This window comes from Symphalangus syndactylus, chromosome 16, assembly GCF_028878055.3.
Source record: "Symphalangus syndactylus isolate Jambi chromosome 16, NHGRI_mSymSyn1-v2.1_pri, whole genome shotgun sequence".
Classification (NCBI taxonomy): domain Eukaryota; kingdom Metazoa; phylum Chordata; class Mammalia; order Primates; family Hylobatidae; genus Symphalangus; species Symphalangus syndactylus.
The window spans coordinates 72,310,313-72,328,771 of NC_072438.2; the positions used below are offsets into that span (position 1 = coordinate 72,310,313).

The 18,459-nt window shown below is 47.0% G+C and overlaps 1 protein-coding gene across 7 annotated transcripts in view; it reads right to left on the bottom strand.

Annotated features, from left to right (window-relative positions):
• The window catches only part of PDZD2 (PDZ domain containing 2), a 483,697-nt gene that overhangs the window by 105,401 nt on the left and 359,837 nt on the right, over positions 1-18,459 (bottom strand). For 6 of the 7 annotated variants that reach the window (XM_055245675.2, XM_063619887.1, XM_055245679.2 and 3 more), the window contains 2 exons: positions 10,311-10,453; positions 5,805-5,937 (listed from right to left, as the gene is read on the bottom strand). The exons of the other annotated variant lie outside the window; for it this stretch is intronic. In XM_055245675.2, coding sequence (XP_055101650.1) covers positions 5,805-5,937; positions 10,311-10,453 — 276 coding nt within the window. The remainder of the gene's footprint in view (positions 1-5,804; positions 5,938-10,310; positions 10,454-18,459) is intronic. 7 annotated transcript variants of the gene reach the window in all.

The following is an 18,459-nucleotide window of genomic DNA, read 5'->3' on the forward strand; positions in this document are numbered from 1 at the left end:
AAAAAGCAGGTTAAAGTAATATGTAATAACTATATTAATAATGTATGTAATAATAAGCTAAAGGTAATAAACTGTGATAACCATAAGGCAAACATTTACCCAGTTCTTGCTATAACCAGCTACACTGCTCAGGGCCCTTGCTATCTTTTTTTTTCTTTTTTTCTTTTTGAAACGGAGTCTCACTCTGTCACCCAGGCTGGAGTGCAGTGGTGCGATCTCGGCTCACTGCAACCTCTGCCTCCTGGGTTCAAGCGATTCTCCTGCCTCAGCCTCCCGAGTAGCTGGGACCACAGATGCATGCCACCATGCCTGGCTAATTTTTGTGTTTTTTGTACAGACGGGGTTTCACCATGTTGGGCAGGCTGGTCTCGAATCCTGACCTCAACTGATCCGCCCACCTTGGCCTCCCAAATTGCTGGGATTACAGGTGTGAGCCACTGCACCCGCCCCCTTGATATCTCATTTAATCCTCCTAACATCATCCGCATGAGGTAGTTACTGATTCTGACTGTACAGGGAAGAAAATGGAGAATTAGGAGAGGTAACAACTTGGCCAGGACATGCAGCTTTTAAAGGGCTGTGCTCGATTTAAGTCCAGGTGGGACTGCCTCCAGGGTATATATGCCACTTCCTAGTATTTGACTCCATTTTACAGAAAACATGTATGTACATGGTGCACACACATATAGATGTTCCCAGCTGGAAGGACACTCCAGTTAATGGATAGTAAGTACTATTGGTGGTATTATGAGAATTTCATCATCTTCTTCTCTGTATTTTTTTGGGGTTGTCCACATTTGATACAATACATATATATTACTTGTTAATAAAAACCAAGAGTGAAAAAAGCAAAAAAGCGAGCAAGAGATCTGTACTGATATATGTTGCTTCCAGGAATATCAAAACTAACTTGTATATTCTGAGTTTATTCATTCAATAAAAACTTCCTAAGCTCCTACTATAGGCAAACAATTTATTTGTGTGGAAACATGAGGCATCCTCTCCACAAGAAAGTAACTGCTGTATTTCCAAAATGCCTTAAAGTTTTGCAACAAGGTGACTATTAACCATAATAACAATAGTTTACATTTTTGTTATTCTTTATATTCAGCAAGTCAAAAACTCTCCCTTCCCTCTTCAAGTGTGAAGACAGGAATGAAGCTTGTGGATTACTTGCTCTTGTTGGATAAAGAAGAGAAACATGTCAAGAGGCACATGAAGGCTGCTTTTTTCTCCTATGTGGATGAGGACCTTGGATGGTATAGATGAAGTTTAGGAGCAGCAGGCAGCTGCTGTAGCAGTTTATTGCCTAACTGTAAAATGGAGTATATGGGAAGAAGAGAAAGGCCTCACTCTTCTGAGGCCTGGGTCAGCTTTAGCACCACAGCTCAGTACAGATGCCCAAGGGCCAATGGATTGAGAACTTGGATGGACACCCATTCTTTGGCTCTGGAATGCTACTCCGCCCCATGAGGACCCAAGCAAGCGTCCCTAAAAGTCAAAGCCTCTAGCAGGAACACATTATCTTTTTCTAATACCATTGGCTCTAGTGTCCTTTATATTGTATTTGCATAAAGGCAGCTTGGTGCATGAGAAGCAGCTTCAACTCTGACGTCTGGTGGACTTAGGCTAAAACCTGATTCTGGTTTCTACTGCTGTGTGACCTCAGGGCAAGTTAACTAACCACTAGGGTTTGTTTGTTTTTGTTTTTTGAGACAGGGTCTTGCTCTGTCACCCAGGCTGGATTGTAGTGGCACGGCCATGGCTCACTGCAGCCTTGACCTCCTAAACTCAAGCAACCTTCTTGCTTCAGCCTCCCAAGTAGCATGGTTTACAGGTGTGTGCTACCATGCATGGCTAATTTTTTATTTTTGTAGAGAAGAGGTCTCACTATTTTGCCCAGAGTGGTTTTGAACTCCTAGACTCAAGCAATACTCCTCCTTAGCCTCCCAAAGTGCTGGGATTACAGGCATGAGCCACCATGCCCAGTCCAACCACTTGGAACTTAATACCATTCACTGAATAAAAAGAACGAAAAGCACCTGGCACCCTGTGGGCACCTGGTACATGTAGCGTGCTTTCTTCCTTTACGTCAGTGTGTCTCACAGGGAGCAGGCATCATTGAGGAACCAGTTTTCCAAGTTTTCAAAGCCCCCTCATTATTTGCTTTACCCATAAGTGCCCCCCACCTTTTTTTTTTTTATCTTATGTTTTGTGTTTGTGGATAATGGCGTGACAAAGAAAAGCTATCCCCTTCCCCATTTTCTAAACTAGCAGTAGAGGCTGGATGCAGTGGCTCATGCCTGCAATCCCAGCACTTTGGGAGGCCAATGTGGGTGGATCACCTGAGGTCAGGAGTTCAAGACCAGCCTGGCCAACATGGCAAAACCCCATCTCTACTAAAAATACGAAAATTAGCCAGACATGGTGGTGGGCACCTGTAATCCCAGCTACTTGGGAGGCTGAGGCAGGAGAATCGCTTGAACTCAGGACGCAGAGGTTGCAGTAAGCCAAGATCACATCATTGCACTCCAGCCTGGGTGACAGGAGTGAGACTCAGTCTCAAAAAACAAAAACAAAAACAAAAAAAAAAAAACTAACAAGAGAAGGAAGTCAGCACAAGAAATGCAGGTTTAGCAGTACATGGTAGAATGCTCGTGCAGAAACCCATGTTCTTCAGCACACGATTTTGAGGAGGTGGGCTGTGCAAATGAAACGCGCTTTCTCTGCAGACACATGCCTCTGTGTGTGTGTGCGCATGTGTGTGTGTGTGTATGTGTGGTGTCTATGATGTGGTGTGTGTGTGGGGCGGGTGTGTGTTGGGGGGGAGTGTGTGTGTGGTGTGTGTGCATGTGTGTGGTATGTGTGTGTGGTGTGTGTGGTGTGTGTGTGGTGTGTGTGTGTGGGGTGTGTGTGGGGTGTGTGTGTGGTGTGTGTGTGTGGTGTGTGTGTGGTGTGTGTGTGGGGTGTGTGTGGGGGTGTGTGTGGGGTGTGTGTGTGTGGGGTGTGTATGTGTGGGGTGTGTGTGGGGTGTGTGTGTGGTGTGTGGTGTGTGTGGTGTGTGTGTGGGGGGGGTGTGTGTGTGGGGTGTGCGTGTGGGGGGGGTGTGTGGTGTGTGTGTGTGGTGTGTGTGTGGTGTGTGTGGGGTGTGTGGTGTGTGTGTGTGGTGTGTGTGTGTGGTGTGTGTGGGGTGTGTGGTGTGTGTGTGTGGTGTGTGTGTGTGGTGTGTGTGTGTGGTGTGTGTGGGGTGTGTGGTGTGTGTGTGTGGTGTGTGTGTGTGGTGTGTGTGGGGTGTGTGGTGTGTGTGTGTGGTGTGTGTGTGTGGTGTGTGTGTGTGGTGTGTGTGGGGTGTGTGGTGTGTGTGTGTGGTGTGTGTGTGTGGTGTGTGTGGGGTGTGTGGTGTGTGTGTGTGTGGTGTGTGTGTGTGGTGTGTGTGTGGGGTGTGTGTGGGGGGGTCTGTGTGTGTGGGGTCTGTGTGTGTGGTGTGTGTGGTGTGTGTGTGGGTGTGTGTGTGTGTGTGTGTATAAGACCCAAAGATGCTTTCAGGCTCCCACTTCATCTGGAAAAATAATGAACTGGTTTCTCCTTCTCTTGCAGCATTTCCCTCCTTGTGGAATTCACCAGCTGACAGAGAGAATCCCGGGGTTTGTTCCGCCACCCCATTTCCAGCGAGGGGCTACAGACAGCCCACAGGCAGATGCTCTGGGTGAAGACATGCAGGGAGCGTGATGGACTCAAGAGACACCCCAAGGTGTCCCTTGGTATCTGGAAGAGGAGGAAAGGACCTATGAATGGACAGTGGTCTCAGCGCCTACCTCCAGGGACTCAGATGCCCCCTCTTCCTGCCAAGTCTTCACCAGAGCTCTGTAGATACTCTTTGGAAGTCTGAGAGTCTAGGTCAAGGGTTTGGGGTAAAAAGGTGTAAAGAAAGGAAAGCAGATTTTTTGGATAACCCAAAATATTCTTCTCATCTATTTGTTCAACACTCCAAAAATCAGCAATCGATCTTGCAATTTAAGGGGGAAAATATAAAGAGACCTATGATGCCAGGTTTGAAATAACAACAGTGATAATGGAAAAAGGATTCCCCATATTAGCAAGAGCGTCATGCTGCACAGGGCTAAGAGGGTGTGGCCTCATCCCGTCCTTCCCGGCTGGAATTGGAATAAAGCCTCATGGCTCCACTTCACCAGCTCCTCGGCCACATAAGACTGCCCTAGTCTCATCAACAGCACATCGGCCTACAGCTCAGACACACGAGAGGTCACTGCCTCCTCTTTCTCACCAGGCCACATAGATGCTGCCCTAGTCTCATCGACAGCACATCGGCTCACAGCTCAGACACACCAGAGGTCAACGCCTCCTCTTTCTCACCACAGTTGTGAAGTCCTGCAGACTTTAGCCAGTGCTTTAAGAAGGAGATGCTGGGGCTCAGAATTGGGCACTATATCAATGCACTCTAGGGTGGGAGTGAAAGAAGCTCTGGCCTACCTGGGGCGTCAGGACCTGTGGAGGACCCATGGAGAAGAGGCAGCAGGCAGACAGGGGACAGACACTGGGCTGGGCGTTAGGGCCCGGGTCCTGGCACTGCTGACGGCATCATGGCCTCTGCAAGACGGTAGCAGCCATGGAAGCTCTGCCTCACTGTCTGATTTGTAAATTGGCTGGGCAAACAGGATTCACAGCGCCTCCTCCAGCTCCATCACTCAAGAGGCCACAAGTGAGAGCAGAAGCCACAGGCTGCCCTCGGCGGCCCCTGAGCCTCTCTTCCCTTTCCAGCTGCCCAGGCTTCCAAGTCTCCTCTTCAGCTCCTCCTGGAAGAGCTGCCGCTCTCTCCACATTGTCCTTCATTACCATTCTTACCTTTTATTTAGTTCTGTTCTTTCCTTTCCATCCCCTAACACTGCGGTCCCCAACCTTTTTGGCACCAGAGACCAGTTTCATGGAAGACAATTTTTCCAAGGATGGTAGGGGCAAGAGGGATGGTTTTGGTATGAAACTGTCCCACCTCAGATGATCAGGCATTAGATTCTCATAAGACGCGTGCAACCTAGATCTGTTGCATGTGCAGTTCACAATAGGGCTCGCCCTCCTATGAGAATCCAGTGCCACCGCTGATCTGACAGGAGGCGGAGTCTCAGGAGGTAATGCTCTCTCACAGGCCGCTCACCTACTGCTGCGCAGCCCAGCTCCTAACAGGCCACGGACCAGTGCCCATCCATAGCCCAGGTGCTGGGGACACCTGCCTTAACATATACCTATAAAAACTCTTAAAGGGCCAGGCATGGTGGCTCACGCCTGTAATCCCAGCACTTTGGGAGGCTAAGGCAGGTGCATCACCTGAGGTCAGGAATTTGAGACCAGCCTGACCAACATGGAGAAACCCCATCTCTACAAAAAATACAAAATTAGCCGGATGTGATGGCATGCGGCTGTAATCCTAGCTACTTGGGAGGCTGAGGCAGGAGAACTGCTTGAACCCGGAAGGTGGAGGTTGCAGTGAGCCAAGATTGCGCCATTGCACTCCAGACTAGGCAACAAGAGTGAAACTCCATCTCAAAAAAAAAAAAAAAGACAAAAACAAAAACAAAAAACTTCTTAAGGAAAGCCAAGTAACTAACTGCACTTCAGCTAAGGGTCTCCACATAGCGTTGCCCTGTGGAAGCAAGGCTGTTTCAATGGCCCAAGGCAAACGTACAAGTGCACACGTGTGTGTTTGTGTGTGTGTGTGGCATAGGAGGTGGGGCTCAACCCCAACTCACCACCGCCACCATTACGAGTACCAAAAAACAAACACGACCTACCTTGCTGGCCACCACCAGCTGCACCATTCCCGTGGCGGAGCGAAGAATGGCCACTGCTTCCTCGTGGGAGAGCCCGACCAGTAAATGACCATTGATTACCAGCAGCTCATCTCCTAAGGACAGCCTGCCATCCCTGAGGAAAGGGAGATGGGAAAAAAATCCCTTGTCAAGACATTCTGGGCCTGAGAAGGGCCATTTTCTGGAGCTAGGGAGGGTCGTGAGGAGGGACGGTTAAGACTGGACTAAAGAGGATACTGTGAGGGCCAGAGGCAGGTGGGGATGTGATTGCTTTATTCGTGTGTCCAGGTTCCCATCAGAGGATTCCCTCCATGATTTCAGGCAGTGGCTCAGTAATATGCACATTAAGGTCACCAGCCTACCATCAATGTCAGTGAAACTCCCATCCAGGTGGAGATGGTGATAGAGGAACCAAGACCCCAAGGTTTGAGGAGAGTCCAGTCATTCTTTTCTTAATCCTCCCTGCAATCCTGCCCTGATGACTGAGTTACTGAGCTAAGCTCAGAAAGAGCAGAGGTATCCTAAACCCATCTGCATTCCTTACCTAATGCACTGCCCTCCTCTCTTCCCAGGTGATGTGACCCTGACCAGATGTCCTCTGGGGCACCTGTGATTCACACTACACTACACGTGTCTCTATCTCCCAACAGAGTTACAGGTCCCAGAGGGTACAGTCTCTCACTCTCGGCACCTTGTTCTTTTTCTTTTTTTTGAAGTATGTTTTTTTGTGTATGTTTGTTTTTGAGACAGTCTTGCTCTGTCATCCACGCTGGAGTGGAGTGGCACGATCCTGGCTCACTGCAGCCTAGAACTCCTGGGCTCAAGTGATCCTCTTGCCTCAGCCTCCTGAGTAGCTGGGACTACAAGTGCGTGCCACCAGGCCTGGCTTCAGCTCCTTTTTCATCCTTGAGTCTCTCCAGCCAAGCTTCATATACAGAAGGACGAATCAAAAACAAACAAACAAACAAAAAAACAAACCTCCCCCCCGCCGAAAAAAAAAAATTAAGAAAGGAAAAGAACAAATAAACTGCCTAAACTGCTGTCACTGCAGGTATCAGACCTAGGCTACAAACACGGTGTACACAAACATTTTCTGTTTCTTTCCCTTAAATTAAATTACGCCTGACTCGGAACTTTCTTCTCACTGGGCTGGCAGGAGACTCAGCTGTCATGGGGACTGCTCCCCTAGGGTGGGTCAGGGCTCGGCATGGCGCACTGTGCCAGAGCACTGGACAGGCCCCTTCAATGATGGTGAGTCAACAGTTCTGTGGATTCCACCAGAGTCTCCAGTGCTCTGATCTCCCAGGATCCCAAAGGAGCCAGAGATGGCTGAATGTGGGATAGGAAAGCTGGTGAGGCAGAGAGACCTCAAGCCTTGGATCTCGCTGCATCCTCTAGACCAAGCTTGGCCAACCTGTGGCCTGCATGTGGCCCAGGATGGCTTTGAACATGGCCCAACACAAATTGGTCAACTTTCTTAAAACATGATGAGATTTTTTGGTGATGTTTTTTAAGCTTATCAGCTATCGTTAGTGTTAGTGTAGTTTATGTGTAGCCCAAGACAATGTGGCCCAGGGAAGCCAAAAGATTGGACTTCCCTGTTCTAAAGGCTCACATCAGCACCTAGGGTGCTGCCATGAAACACACGTGTGCCTCCGACACACCCAGAAGCTCCGTTTGTCTCCAGTCTCTAGGCTCTCCTTCAATGAATCAACTGACTTCTCTCTTTCCATCCTTCCCTCCCCTTTCCTTCCTTCAACAGCTTTTCTCTTACTTTCTGTCTCCTTCCTCTAGGGCATGTGCCATTGTCTTTTCTATGAACTTGGGCTTTAACAGAAGACAGGAGGCACCAGAGAATTCTGATAGTCTCTGTTTCTGTCCTTCAAAAATTCCTGAAGCAGATAAATGCTAAGCGCCCCACTAGTTGTTTGGAATGGTGGGAGAAGGGGAATGGAAGACCACAGAAGAAACAAGCTGGAATCTCAGGAGTTGTGTGGGTGGGCCACTCAGGAGCTCTTTCCTATGGGTGGAGAGGGATTGAGGAATCAAGAATGCAATGGTTCAGACCAGTGTCCTGGTCTTACTTATTCAGAACGCCATCAAGACCATCTCCATCCCTTGGAGGCTGAGGTGGGTGGATCACGAGGTCAGGAGTTCAAGACCAGCCTGGCCAACATAGTGAAACCCCGTCTCTACTAAAAATAAAAAAATTAGTGGGGTATGGTGGCAAGCGCCTGTAGTCCTAGCTACTTGGGAGGTGGAGGCAGGAGAATCGCTTGAACCCGGGAGGCGGAGGTTGTGGTGAGCCGAGATCGCGCCACTGCACTCCAGCCTGGGCAACAGAGACTTCATCTCAAAAAAAAAAAAAAAAAGGCCATCCCCATCCCTTTTCCTATTTCCCTCTTTCATTTCTCTCATCTCTTGTTATTAACTAAAATGCCACGCTTGTGAATCGTATACCCCAGAGGCTCAAAGAGACACATACACACAACTCCAGGCTAAGAATGAAAGGAAAAGGATGAGACCCAATAGAAATGGCTCAGATGGAAGATAGACAAGAACAGTTCTTTGTAAGTTTATCTCTGGGCACAGGAACTTCCTAATGGCCAACTTGCTAAAGGAAGACTAGAACTTAAGACCTATGATTAATGGGAAACTGTCTATCTGACAGGAGCTCCTCAAAGCATATGTCATTTTGGAAGTTTAATAATGCTCTTTGGAGTAAAAACCACCTAAGGTCTTAATCCTTCAATAATTACTACCACCCAACTAACAATTGCAGTTAATCTTATCTCTACTTTAGTGATTAGCAACCTATTCTGTAATAGGAGAGCTGATGAGCATAAAAGACTTGGCTGGTTTGTGCCCTGGTCCTCTTCTTAGTCTTCCATTCTTCAGACTATCTCCAGCTCCTTCAACTGTACCTCATGTGATATCCTTCTGTGTCCCCTCTCAAGCTTGGGCAGGCCAGTACCAGTCTGGTTTGCCACACCCCTCTTAGAATCAGGGTACCTGAGCTGAACACCAAGTTCCAGACTAGATAAAAGATGATCAACTCGCTTATCCACGAAACTCTCCCTTTATATGCCTACCGTATACGTGTGGGCATACAACATACGTACACGCCCCACCAGGCCTTGCAAATAGTAGACACCCTATGTGCATGGAAGCAATTAGCTAGCAGTCAAGAGCCTGCCTGACATTTTGGGATAGCTACATCCTTCTTACTCAAAATAAACTGTTTTTACACATGCTCTAGCTAAACACCATTCCTCTTCCTACTTCCAGATCATTGTTCAGATTAAAAAATAAGTTTTTGTTTGTTTTTCTGAGACAGAGTCTCTTGCTCTGTCACCCAGGCTGAAGTACACTGGCACAGTGATGGCTCACTGCAGCTTCGATCTCCCGGGCTCAAGTGATCCTCCCACCTCAGCCTCCTGAGTAGCTAGGACTACAGGAGTGTGCCACCATGACCAGCTATTTTGTTTTATTTTATTTTTTAATTGAGACAAAGTCTCACTCTGTTGCCCAGGCTGGAGTGCAGTGGTGCGATCTTGGCTCACTGCAATCTCCGCAACCTGGGTTCAACCCATTCTTGTGCCTCAGCCTCCCAAGTACCTGGGACTACAGGCACACACCATCACACCTGGCTCATTTCTTTGTAAGTTTAGTAGAGACAGGGTTTCACCTGTTGGCCAGGCTGGTCTCGAACTCCTGATCTCAGGCGATCCGCCTCAGCCTCCCAGAGTGTCGGCATTACAGGCGCGCCCAGCTGCTATTTTTTAATTTTTATTTTTTGTAAACACCAGGTCTCACCATGTTGCCCAGGCTGGTCTTAAAACCCTGGGCTCAAGCACTCCTTCTGCTTTGGCCTCCCAAAGTGTTGGGATTACAGGCGTGAGCTACCGCACCTGGCCTACAAAAGAAGTTTTGAGGTATGAATTGCTTTCAGATCGCAAGGAGAAAAATTCACATTTACTTAATTTCCCTTCCACATCTGCAGGACAGAGATACATATATCTAAGTATGCCTGAAATCCTGACAGACCTGACAAGTGGAGCCCCAGTGCATGAACTGTGGTCGAACTGAAAACCAATCACAGGTCATTCATCAAGTCTTACGGGAGTTAAGGTTTTAGGACTGCGGTGTTCTACTCAGCAGCATATTCTCAGTAAGTAGCCTCGTATTGTCTCAGCAAGTTAGGATACGTAACATTCACTTGAAACTAAAACTGGACTATAAAGAGATCCAATCTCTCCTTGTTCTAGAAGATCTTGCGATATCTTCTGCAATTAGCCACTTCCTGTGCTCAGAGGTGTGTTCAATTTGAACCACTCTTGCCTGGTTTCCTTCTGTGTTCCAGCATAATCTTTATGAACTGTAATCACCAGGGCTTTGAACAAGTGGAAGAGCACCTGCACCAGCGGGGAGGGGGAGGGAAGGAGAGGAGGCGGAGGGATGGGGGAGGGGGGAGAGATATCTAGTCACCTGTGAGCGGCACCTCCTTCCTTCACTTGAGTGACAACGATAGCGTGAGGTGAGCGCTTTGATCCTCGGCCTCCACTAACCTGAATTCCCAGCCCATCCGATTCTTTGAGCAGCTCCATCTTCCATATTCGGCCAACTTCCTCCTTGGAAGAAAAAGTGAGCACACCATGAAGGAGGTTGACAGACACACGGCATTGACACAGGAGAACGGAGCTGTCACGTCTGGCCGAATATCCATCACTTGTCCACAGATATCACAGATTATCACAGGAGAAAAGAATTCTGCCGATTGGACCCAAGTCTCTGGCTGGCAGTGCTGTCCAACAGAACTTTCTGTGATCATGGAAATGTTCTATATTTGAGCCATCCAAGATGGAGCCACCAGCCACAGGTGGCTATTGAGTGCTCGCAATGTGGCTAGTGGCAACTGGGGAACTGAATTTCTAACTGAATTGAATTCTAGTTAAATTTCAAGAGCCACCTGTGGCTAATGACTATGCTATGGGCAACACAGCAAAGTGATTAAATTTCCTGAACAGGGTCCTGTTAAGTGAAGCTGCTTCTGCCTGAAACCCAGATGCCACTGTGCACATAAACACTGGCTGTTTCTGGGGGCCTTTGACTTCTGCACAGCTACGAATTAACAAAGATGAAAGGAAGGCAAAGCTCAGGTCTTGGTGCCAGGAGACTTCAACTAGTTGGAACCCAGCTCTGCCATTTATAACTTATGAAAGCCACCTAATGCTTAAAAGTCTCAGTTTCCTTGCCTCTAAGTTGGGAATTTAATATTTCCAGGTTTGTTCTTAGAATTAAATGAGATATCTGTGCAAATAGGTGGCAGTAGAACACCCAGTAAATAAATGTTGACAGGTAACTATATTACTTATATATACACATATAAGCATATTTATGTTAAAAACACCATATTGAGGGCCAGGCGCTGTGGCTCATGCCTGTAATCCCAGCACTTTGAGAGGCCAAGGCAGGTGGATCACCTGAGGTCAGGAGTTTGAGACCAGCCTGGCCAGCATGGTGAAATCCCGTTTCTACCAAAAATACAACAAATTAGCTGGACATCATGGCAAGCGCCTGTAATCCCAGCTACTCGGGAGGCTGAGGGAGGAGAATCACCTGAACCTAGGAGGTGGAGGTTGTAGTGGGCTGAGATGGTGCCACTGCACTCCAGCCTGCGTGACAAAGCAAGACTCCATCACCAAAAAAAAAAAAAACAAAAACAAAAACAAAAAAAAACAAAAAACACCATATTGAATTGAATCTCAAACTTCCTTAAAACATATAAATGAGACGTTTGGTAGAGAAACCAAAACAAAAAATTAGTTGATGAATTTGATACCCACTGCCACAGACACTGGTCTGCATGTTCCCTAAACACATTTAAGAAATGCTTCAACCCCTATAAAAATCTTTACAAATGGCCGGGCGCAGTGGCTCACGCCTGTAATCCCAGCATTTTGGGAGGCCGAGGCGGGCGGATCACGAGGTCAGGAGATCGAGACCATCCTGACTAACACAGTGAAACCCCATCTCTAATAAAAAAAAATACAAAAAAAGATTAGCCGGGCATGGTGGCGGGCGCCTGTCATCCCAGCTACTTGGGAGGCGGAGGCAGGAGAATGGCATGAACCCGAGAGGTGGAGATTGCAGTGAGCTGAGATTGGCCACTGCACTCCAGCCTGGGCGACAGAGCAAGACTCTGTCTCAAAAAAAAAAAAAAAAAAAAAAATCTTTTAAAAAAAACCAGGCTGGGTGTGGTGGCTCATGCCTGTAATCTCAGCACTTTGGGGAGGCCAAGGCGGGCGGATCACCAGAGGTCAGGAGTTCAAGACCAGCCTGTCCAACATCTCTACTAAAAATACAAAAAAATTAGCCAGGCATGGTGATGGACACCTATAATCCCAGCTACTCAGGAGGCTGAGGCAGGAGAATCACTTGAACCCAGAAGGTGGAGGTTGCAGTAAGCCGAGATCACACCACTGTGCTCCATCCTGGGTGACACAGTGAGACTCCATTCCCCCCACAAACAAAACAAAAACAAAAACAAATAAACAAATAAACTAATCAATGTCTCTAAGCCATCTGATTGCTGATAGCTTTTCTACCTTGGTTTATCCTCCGCTTGTCTCCTTACTTCACTCCAAGGACACAAACATATGCTCACTGCAAAACTGTTGACTTCCCCCAAGTCCTTAGCTATTTAGAGAAACGAAAGCAAAACTTTCCAAAGTGATTTACTTTGGGGTCTCACTTCAGACTCACCCCTGTAGCTCTTTTTAGCCCTAGCTATATGGGCCTGAGTCACAAGACATATGAAACAAAGGCCATCTTCATATGAAACAAATGACATATGACGCATGAAACAACATACGAAACAAAAGCCATCTGCTTTTAACATCCATCATGAAAAGTCCAATGGAACCATTAAGGTACAACATGGACAAAGCCACCATCCCCCTAGAAATAGGCAACCTGCTGTTCAAGCTGCTTGCAAAGGAGAAAGAATGTGTGGCATTCAGAAAATCTGAAATACACAGTCAGAAACTGAAATGAAACTTTATGCAACAGTAAAAAAAAAAAAAAACAGATGTTGAGCAGTCATTGATGTGCAGCAATAGGAATGTCTGGGGAAATTATTAGCAGACAGAGACCTGTTGGATCCCACACTCCTTCGGGTAGCGCACTGTTCGGTGGGGCTCCGCTATCCCAGGAACAGACACTGGTGCCAACTGTCTCCTCCATCCCCTGACCACAGTCAAATGAAGCCTGTCTGGCCAAATGTAACTTCAGAAGTCACTGGCTTACCACAGTAGTTCATGAACTTGTCAGTGATCTCTATTTCATCCAGTCACCTCATTTTGGACTCTATGGTTTTTGGTTTGCTGCCTCTGACCTCTGGAACACCTTTCCCTTCCCCATTCAGAAACATCCTCCCTGGCCTGCGAAGTCTCTCATTGCTCTACTACTTCCAAAAAGCCATCCTTGAGGATCAGTGCAACCGCCAAGATGGCAACTTTCAACACTTCCAATGGGGCCCGATGGCCTAGCAGACACCACTGAAAAGAACAGAATCAGGGATATGCTGACTGGATGTTGTCCTGGCTTTCTGGGCCTCCCACACCAGCATAGGGAGCAGCCCTGTGGCTGCCTCACGGCACACGTGAGAGTAGGACCGTGGCTTTTTTTTTTTTTTTTTCCATGGAAGAGGCACACTTGAGAGTAGGACGCTGGCTGTTTTTTTCCATGGAAGATATGCTCTGGCTGCTGGGGTCTAGAAGGTGAGTGTTTCCTCCTCCCCCAGGACAGAAAAGTTGTGGACCTCCTTCCCAAGAGCAACAGGGACTATTCTTAGAGTCCAGAAAGAAGAAAATCTATTTGGGTTTTAGCACAAATTAGTAAAAACCTATCCACCTCCCTTACTAGTTTACACCATCATTCTTATCCCCTTTTCCCCTCCTCTTTGTTAAACAAAACATGTAAGTATGGTCAACAAAGGATGTAACAATACTAGGTACATTCCTTTCTAATTTTTAAATACTTTTAGAAGTAGGACACGTGACAAGAAACATGCAAAACGATGTTCATGGGAATAGAGTATCAGCTCGAATGTATATATACATATACTGACAGAAGAGTTCAAGACACTTTCCATCACCAGCACCCACATTTCCACTCCACTTGCCTGCCCCCAGCCCCAAACCACAAAACTCGTTAAAAATAAAGCCATGCAAAACACTTAACAGATAAAATTGGCTTCAGAGGGCAGAAATCACCAATCTGTAATATAGCCCCCAACTACACTAGTCAAGAAACAGACCTTCTTTTTCACTTTTATCCAATAACATAATTTTTTTTTTAATTGAAAGTAGGAAATAGCAGGGGAGTGTCCAAAGAAATTAATGCAAGTTTCCTCACCTTGGAATTTCTGATCATCTAAGGAAGGGAGTTCAGAGGACTACAAAGGAAGACACAAGCAACAAGAAGTAAATGTTAGCAGTTTTTTTTGTTTTGTTTTGTTTTTTTCTTTTGACACAGGGTCTCACTCTGTCACCTAGGCTGGAGTGCAATGGCGCAATCTCGGCTCACTGCAACCTCTGCCTCCTGGGTTCAAGCGATTCTCCTGCCTCAGACTCCTGAGTCGCTGGGATTACAGGTGCACACCACCACATCCACTCAGCTAATTTTTGTATTATTAGCAGAGACAGGGTTTCACCATGTTGGCCAGGCTGGTCTCGAACTCCTGACCACTGGTGATCTGCCCGCCTCGGCCTCCCAAAGTGCTGAGATTACAGGCATGAGCCACCGTGCCCGGCCCACAATTGTCAGTTTTAAATGTATTTGCCTACAGCAATGTTCAGTAAAAAATAAACCAGTGTCTGACATTTATTAGGCTAAAACTAGTACTGCCAAAAACTAACAGGCCAACTTAAATATAACGATATTAAGGATATTTCCAACCGCCTCCTTAACAATTCCACTTGGGTATCTGATATACACCTTAGTACAATCAAAACTGGACTTTTTTCCCCTCTTACTCCTGGCTTTCTTATCTCAATGGAAACAGCATTATCCTCTACTCAGGCTAAAGATGATCCACAAGCCAAAAGTCCATGAAGTATCTTTGATTCCTTCTGTTTCACCTCCCACATCTGAACCACGAGCACCGTCTGTAGAGTCTACTTCCAAAACAGATCCCACATCCACCGACTCTGGCTCATCTCCTCCCCCTAACCTCCCCCCTGTCAAAGTGACCAGCATCTTTAGCTTGGGTGACCGCGATAGCCTCCAGTTTGGTCTCCCTTTTAAATTTCACCTCCTACAATCCATTATCCTCCATCAAACATCCAAGGGGAAGGTTTAAAAAACATAGGCTGTGATGCACTCAGCATAAGCCCTCCAACAACTTCCCACCGGACCGAGAATAAGGTTCAAACTCCAAGGTGGCATATGCGAACCTCTGTAACCAGCCCTGCCCACACCTCGTGAATCGTTTCCTGGTGCCCAGTGTCTTTCTCATGGAACACTCTATCATTCCTGCCTGAGGGCAGATGCTTTTGCTGGTTCTTCCCTGGGAACATTCTGCCCCAGATTATGCAGGGCTGCCCTTTTCTGACACTCAGTCCTCAGCTCAAACATCGCCTCTTTACTGAGGTCTTCCTGCTCTGACACCCAACATCAACCAGCCCCCTGCCCATGACAGTGCCCGGCCAGCTTTCACTTTACCCTGTTTTATTTCATTGACTCGTCAGCTTCTGACACTGTGATTTGTGGATTTGCTTAGTTATTGTTCGTGGAATGCTATAAATGCTGTGAGATAAGAACCTTGTCTGTCTTGTTTACCAACCAGTTCTCTGGCAATTAGAACAGTGTCTACCACATAATAATATCCCATAAATAGCACTGAATGAACAAATATAGAACGTTTATCCACTAATCTTACAGCTCCACGATGGTCCTTGAGACTGAGGTTAAGAAGCTCACACAGATGGGAGATCTGTCTGTTTGCCAGTGTTCATTGTGTGAACCCTGGTCCAGTTGGAGAGGCCGAGTTCTGCAACCGACCCTGTCTAGACAGATGGTTTGGGCATTTGTTTTCTTTTACATTAGCTTAAAGGGCAACGAGACTTTGTCAGCCTATTGAGAAAAAGCCAAACCCTGAAAAACTGGATGCTATGGACTTCTGCACTAATGCTGTTGGAGTGTTACCCTTTCCTGTAAACTGCCAATTACTGTGTGAGTTCACACATGCATCCCTTCACTGAAGCCAACGAAGGGATTTATTTACCAAAACAGGAGCGGTACATTAAAGAGAGCTGTCTCACAGCATTTAAATGACCTCATTACTGCTGGAACCAAAAAGAAAACTTTACAACGGCAACTTTGCCCCATATGTGAGAAGACACAATCCAGCCAGAATCTTGCTGCAGTAAGTGCTCCGGCTCTAGCTGCAAACCTTTTCTGAAGCCGTTTGCTTACCCCTTCTTATTCAGAATGATCAGTAAGAAATGGGTGAGCATAATGTCAGAGCTGGAAGTCCCTTAGTCATCAGACCAAAATGCTTAGTTTACAGGTGAGAAAACAGAAAGCCAGAGAAAGGCCGCAGCAACCTGAAGGCCACAGTGCTGGGGATGGCGGAACTGAGGCAGGAACTTCAGGGTCCCATCTCCCAGGACCAGTACTCTTGGGGCCTTGATTAATAAGTATCTACAAGGCACTGAGCTAAGACAGGAAACACAGACAAAGAAGGCCCCGCCCTGCACTATTCACAATAGCAAAGATATAGGCTCAACCTAAGTGTCTATCAACGGCTGACTGGATAAAGAAAATGTGGTATACACCAGGCCAGGCATGGTGGCTCATGCCTGTAATCCTGGCACTTTGGGAGGCTGAGGCAGGTGGATCACTAGAGGTCAGGAGTTTGAGGCCAGCCTGGCCAACGTGGTGAAACCCCCTCTCTACTAAAAATACAAAAAAATTTAGCTGGGCATGGTGGCGTGTGCCTATAGTCCCAGCTATTTGGGAGGCTGAGGCAAGAGAATCACTTGAACCTGGGAGGCAGAGGTTGCAGTGAGCCGAGATCGCGCCACTGCACTCCAGCCTGGGTGACAGAGTGAGACTTCATCTCAAAAAAAAAAAAAAAGAGAGAGAGAGAAAAGAAAATGTGGTATATACCACAGAATAGTCCTCAGCCATAAAACAGAATTAAATCATGTCTTTTGCAGTGACATGGATGGAACAAAAGGCCATTACCTTCAGTGAAATAACTCAGGACACAAAGTCAAATACTCCATGTTCTCACTCGTAAGTGGGAGGTGAACAATGGCTGTCCATGCAGAGTGGAATAATAGACACTGGAGACTGGAAAAGGGGGAAGCAGCACGAGAGCTGAAAAATTATTTATCGAGTACAATGTTCACTATTCAGGCGATGGGCACGTTAAAGCCTAAACTTCATCACTACGTAATATATGTGTTGAAGAAATCTGCACCTCCATCCCCCAAATATATAAAACATTTTAAAAAACCAAAGGCTTTGCTCTTAAAGTCTACTGGGGACATGACAAGCCAAATGGTAATTGGAATACGTGGGGCTCAGGCATGAATGAAGACCAGCAGAGGGCACCGCAGGAGACCGAAGAGGAGATGGCTAATGACAGAGCAGGTGGCAGGAATGTCACAGAGGCCTCCTAGAGGAGGGTGTCTTGAGGCTTGGTCCCCCAGGAAAGGTAGAAGCGACGCAGGAGAGGGGAGAAGAAACCGGGTAGTGAGCGCAGCACTCGCAAAGGCTCAGAGGTGACAGTAAGTATGGTCTTTGAAAAAGCTTGCAGCGAATTCACTCCAAATCAGGGAGGAAGAAAGCAGTAAGAAACTGGGTATCAGGGATAGCTTCCGGACGGGAGTTAGTTACCAGAAAGGACAGGCCATGAGAAGCTTGCAACTTTCAGCCCTACCCCCATTTTCTGGAGTCAGGGAAGAAATGCTGGAATTTGAGTTAACAAATGATCATGCCTTCAGGATGAAGCCTTCATACAAATCCCTAGAGTATGAGGTTTGGAGAGCTTCCAGGATGGTGAATACATCCACATGCCAGGAGGGTGATGCACCCCCCTCACCCCCACCTCCACAGGGACAGAAGCTCCTGTGCTGGGAACCCTCTGGACCTTGCCTTATGTCATTCTTCATCTGTATTCTTTATTATATAATAAACTGGTAAAGGTAAAAAAGAAAAAAAAGAAAGCAGTGAGAGATGGAGGCAGACAGTTAAGCAGGAATCAGATAATAAAGGGCCTCAAATGACATCCCAATGTGTTTGCTAACAACCATGAAGGCAAAGTGGACCCACCAAACGGGTTTCAGCTACAGTGTGTGTGTGTGTGTGTGTGTGTGCGCACACATGTATGTTGTGCACCTATGTGTATGTGTGTGAGTAATGAGATGTGCTATTTAGAAAGGTCCCTCTGGTGGCAGTTGGGACAGTGGATGAATGGAATAGGAGTGGGGCGATGTCCCGGGTAGGGGAGTATTATGACAGCCCAGGGGGGAAATGAAAGCAGCCTAGCCCTGACCTGAAGTTATGGGAGTAAAGAGAGAGGCAGGTGGAGCTGCAGGATTTTGAAAGGAGCTACAGTTGAGGG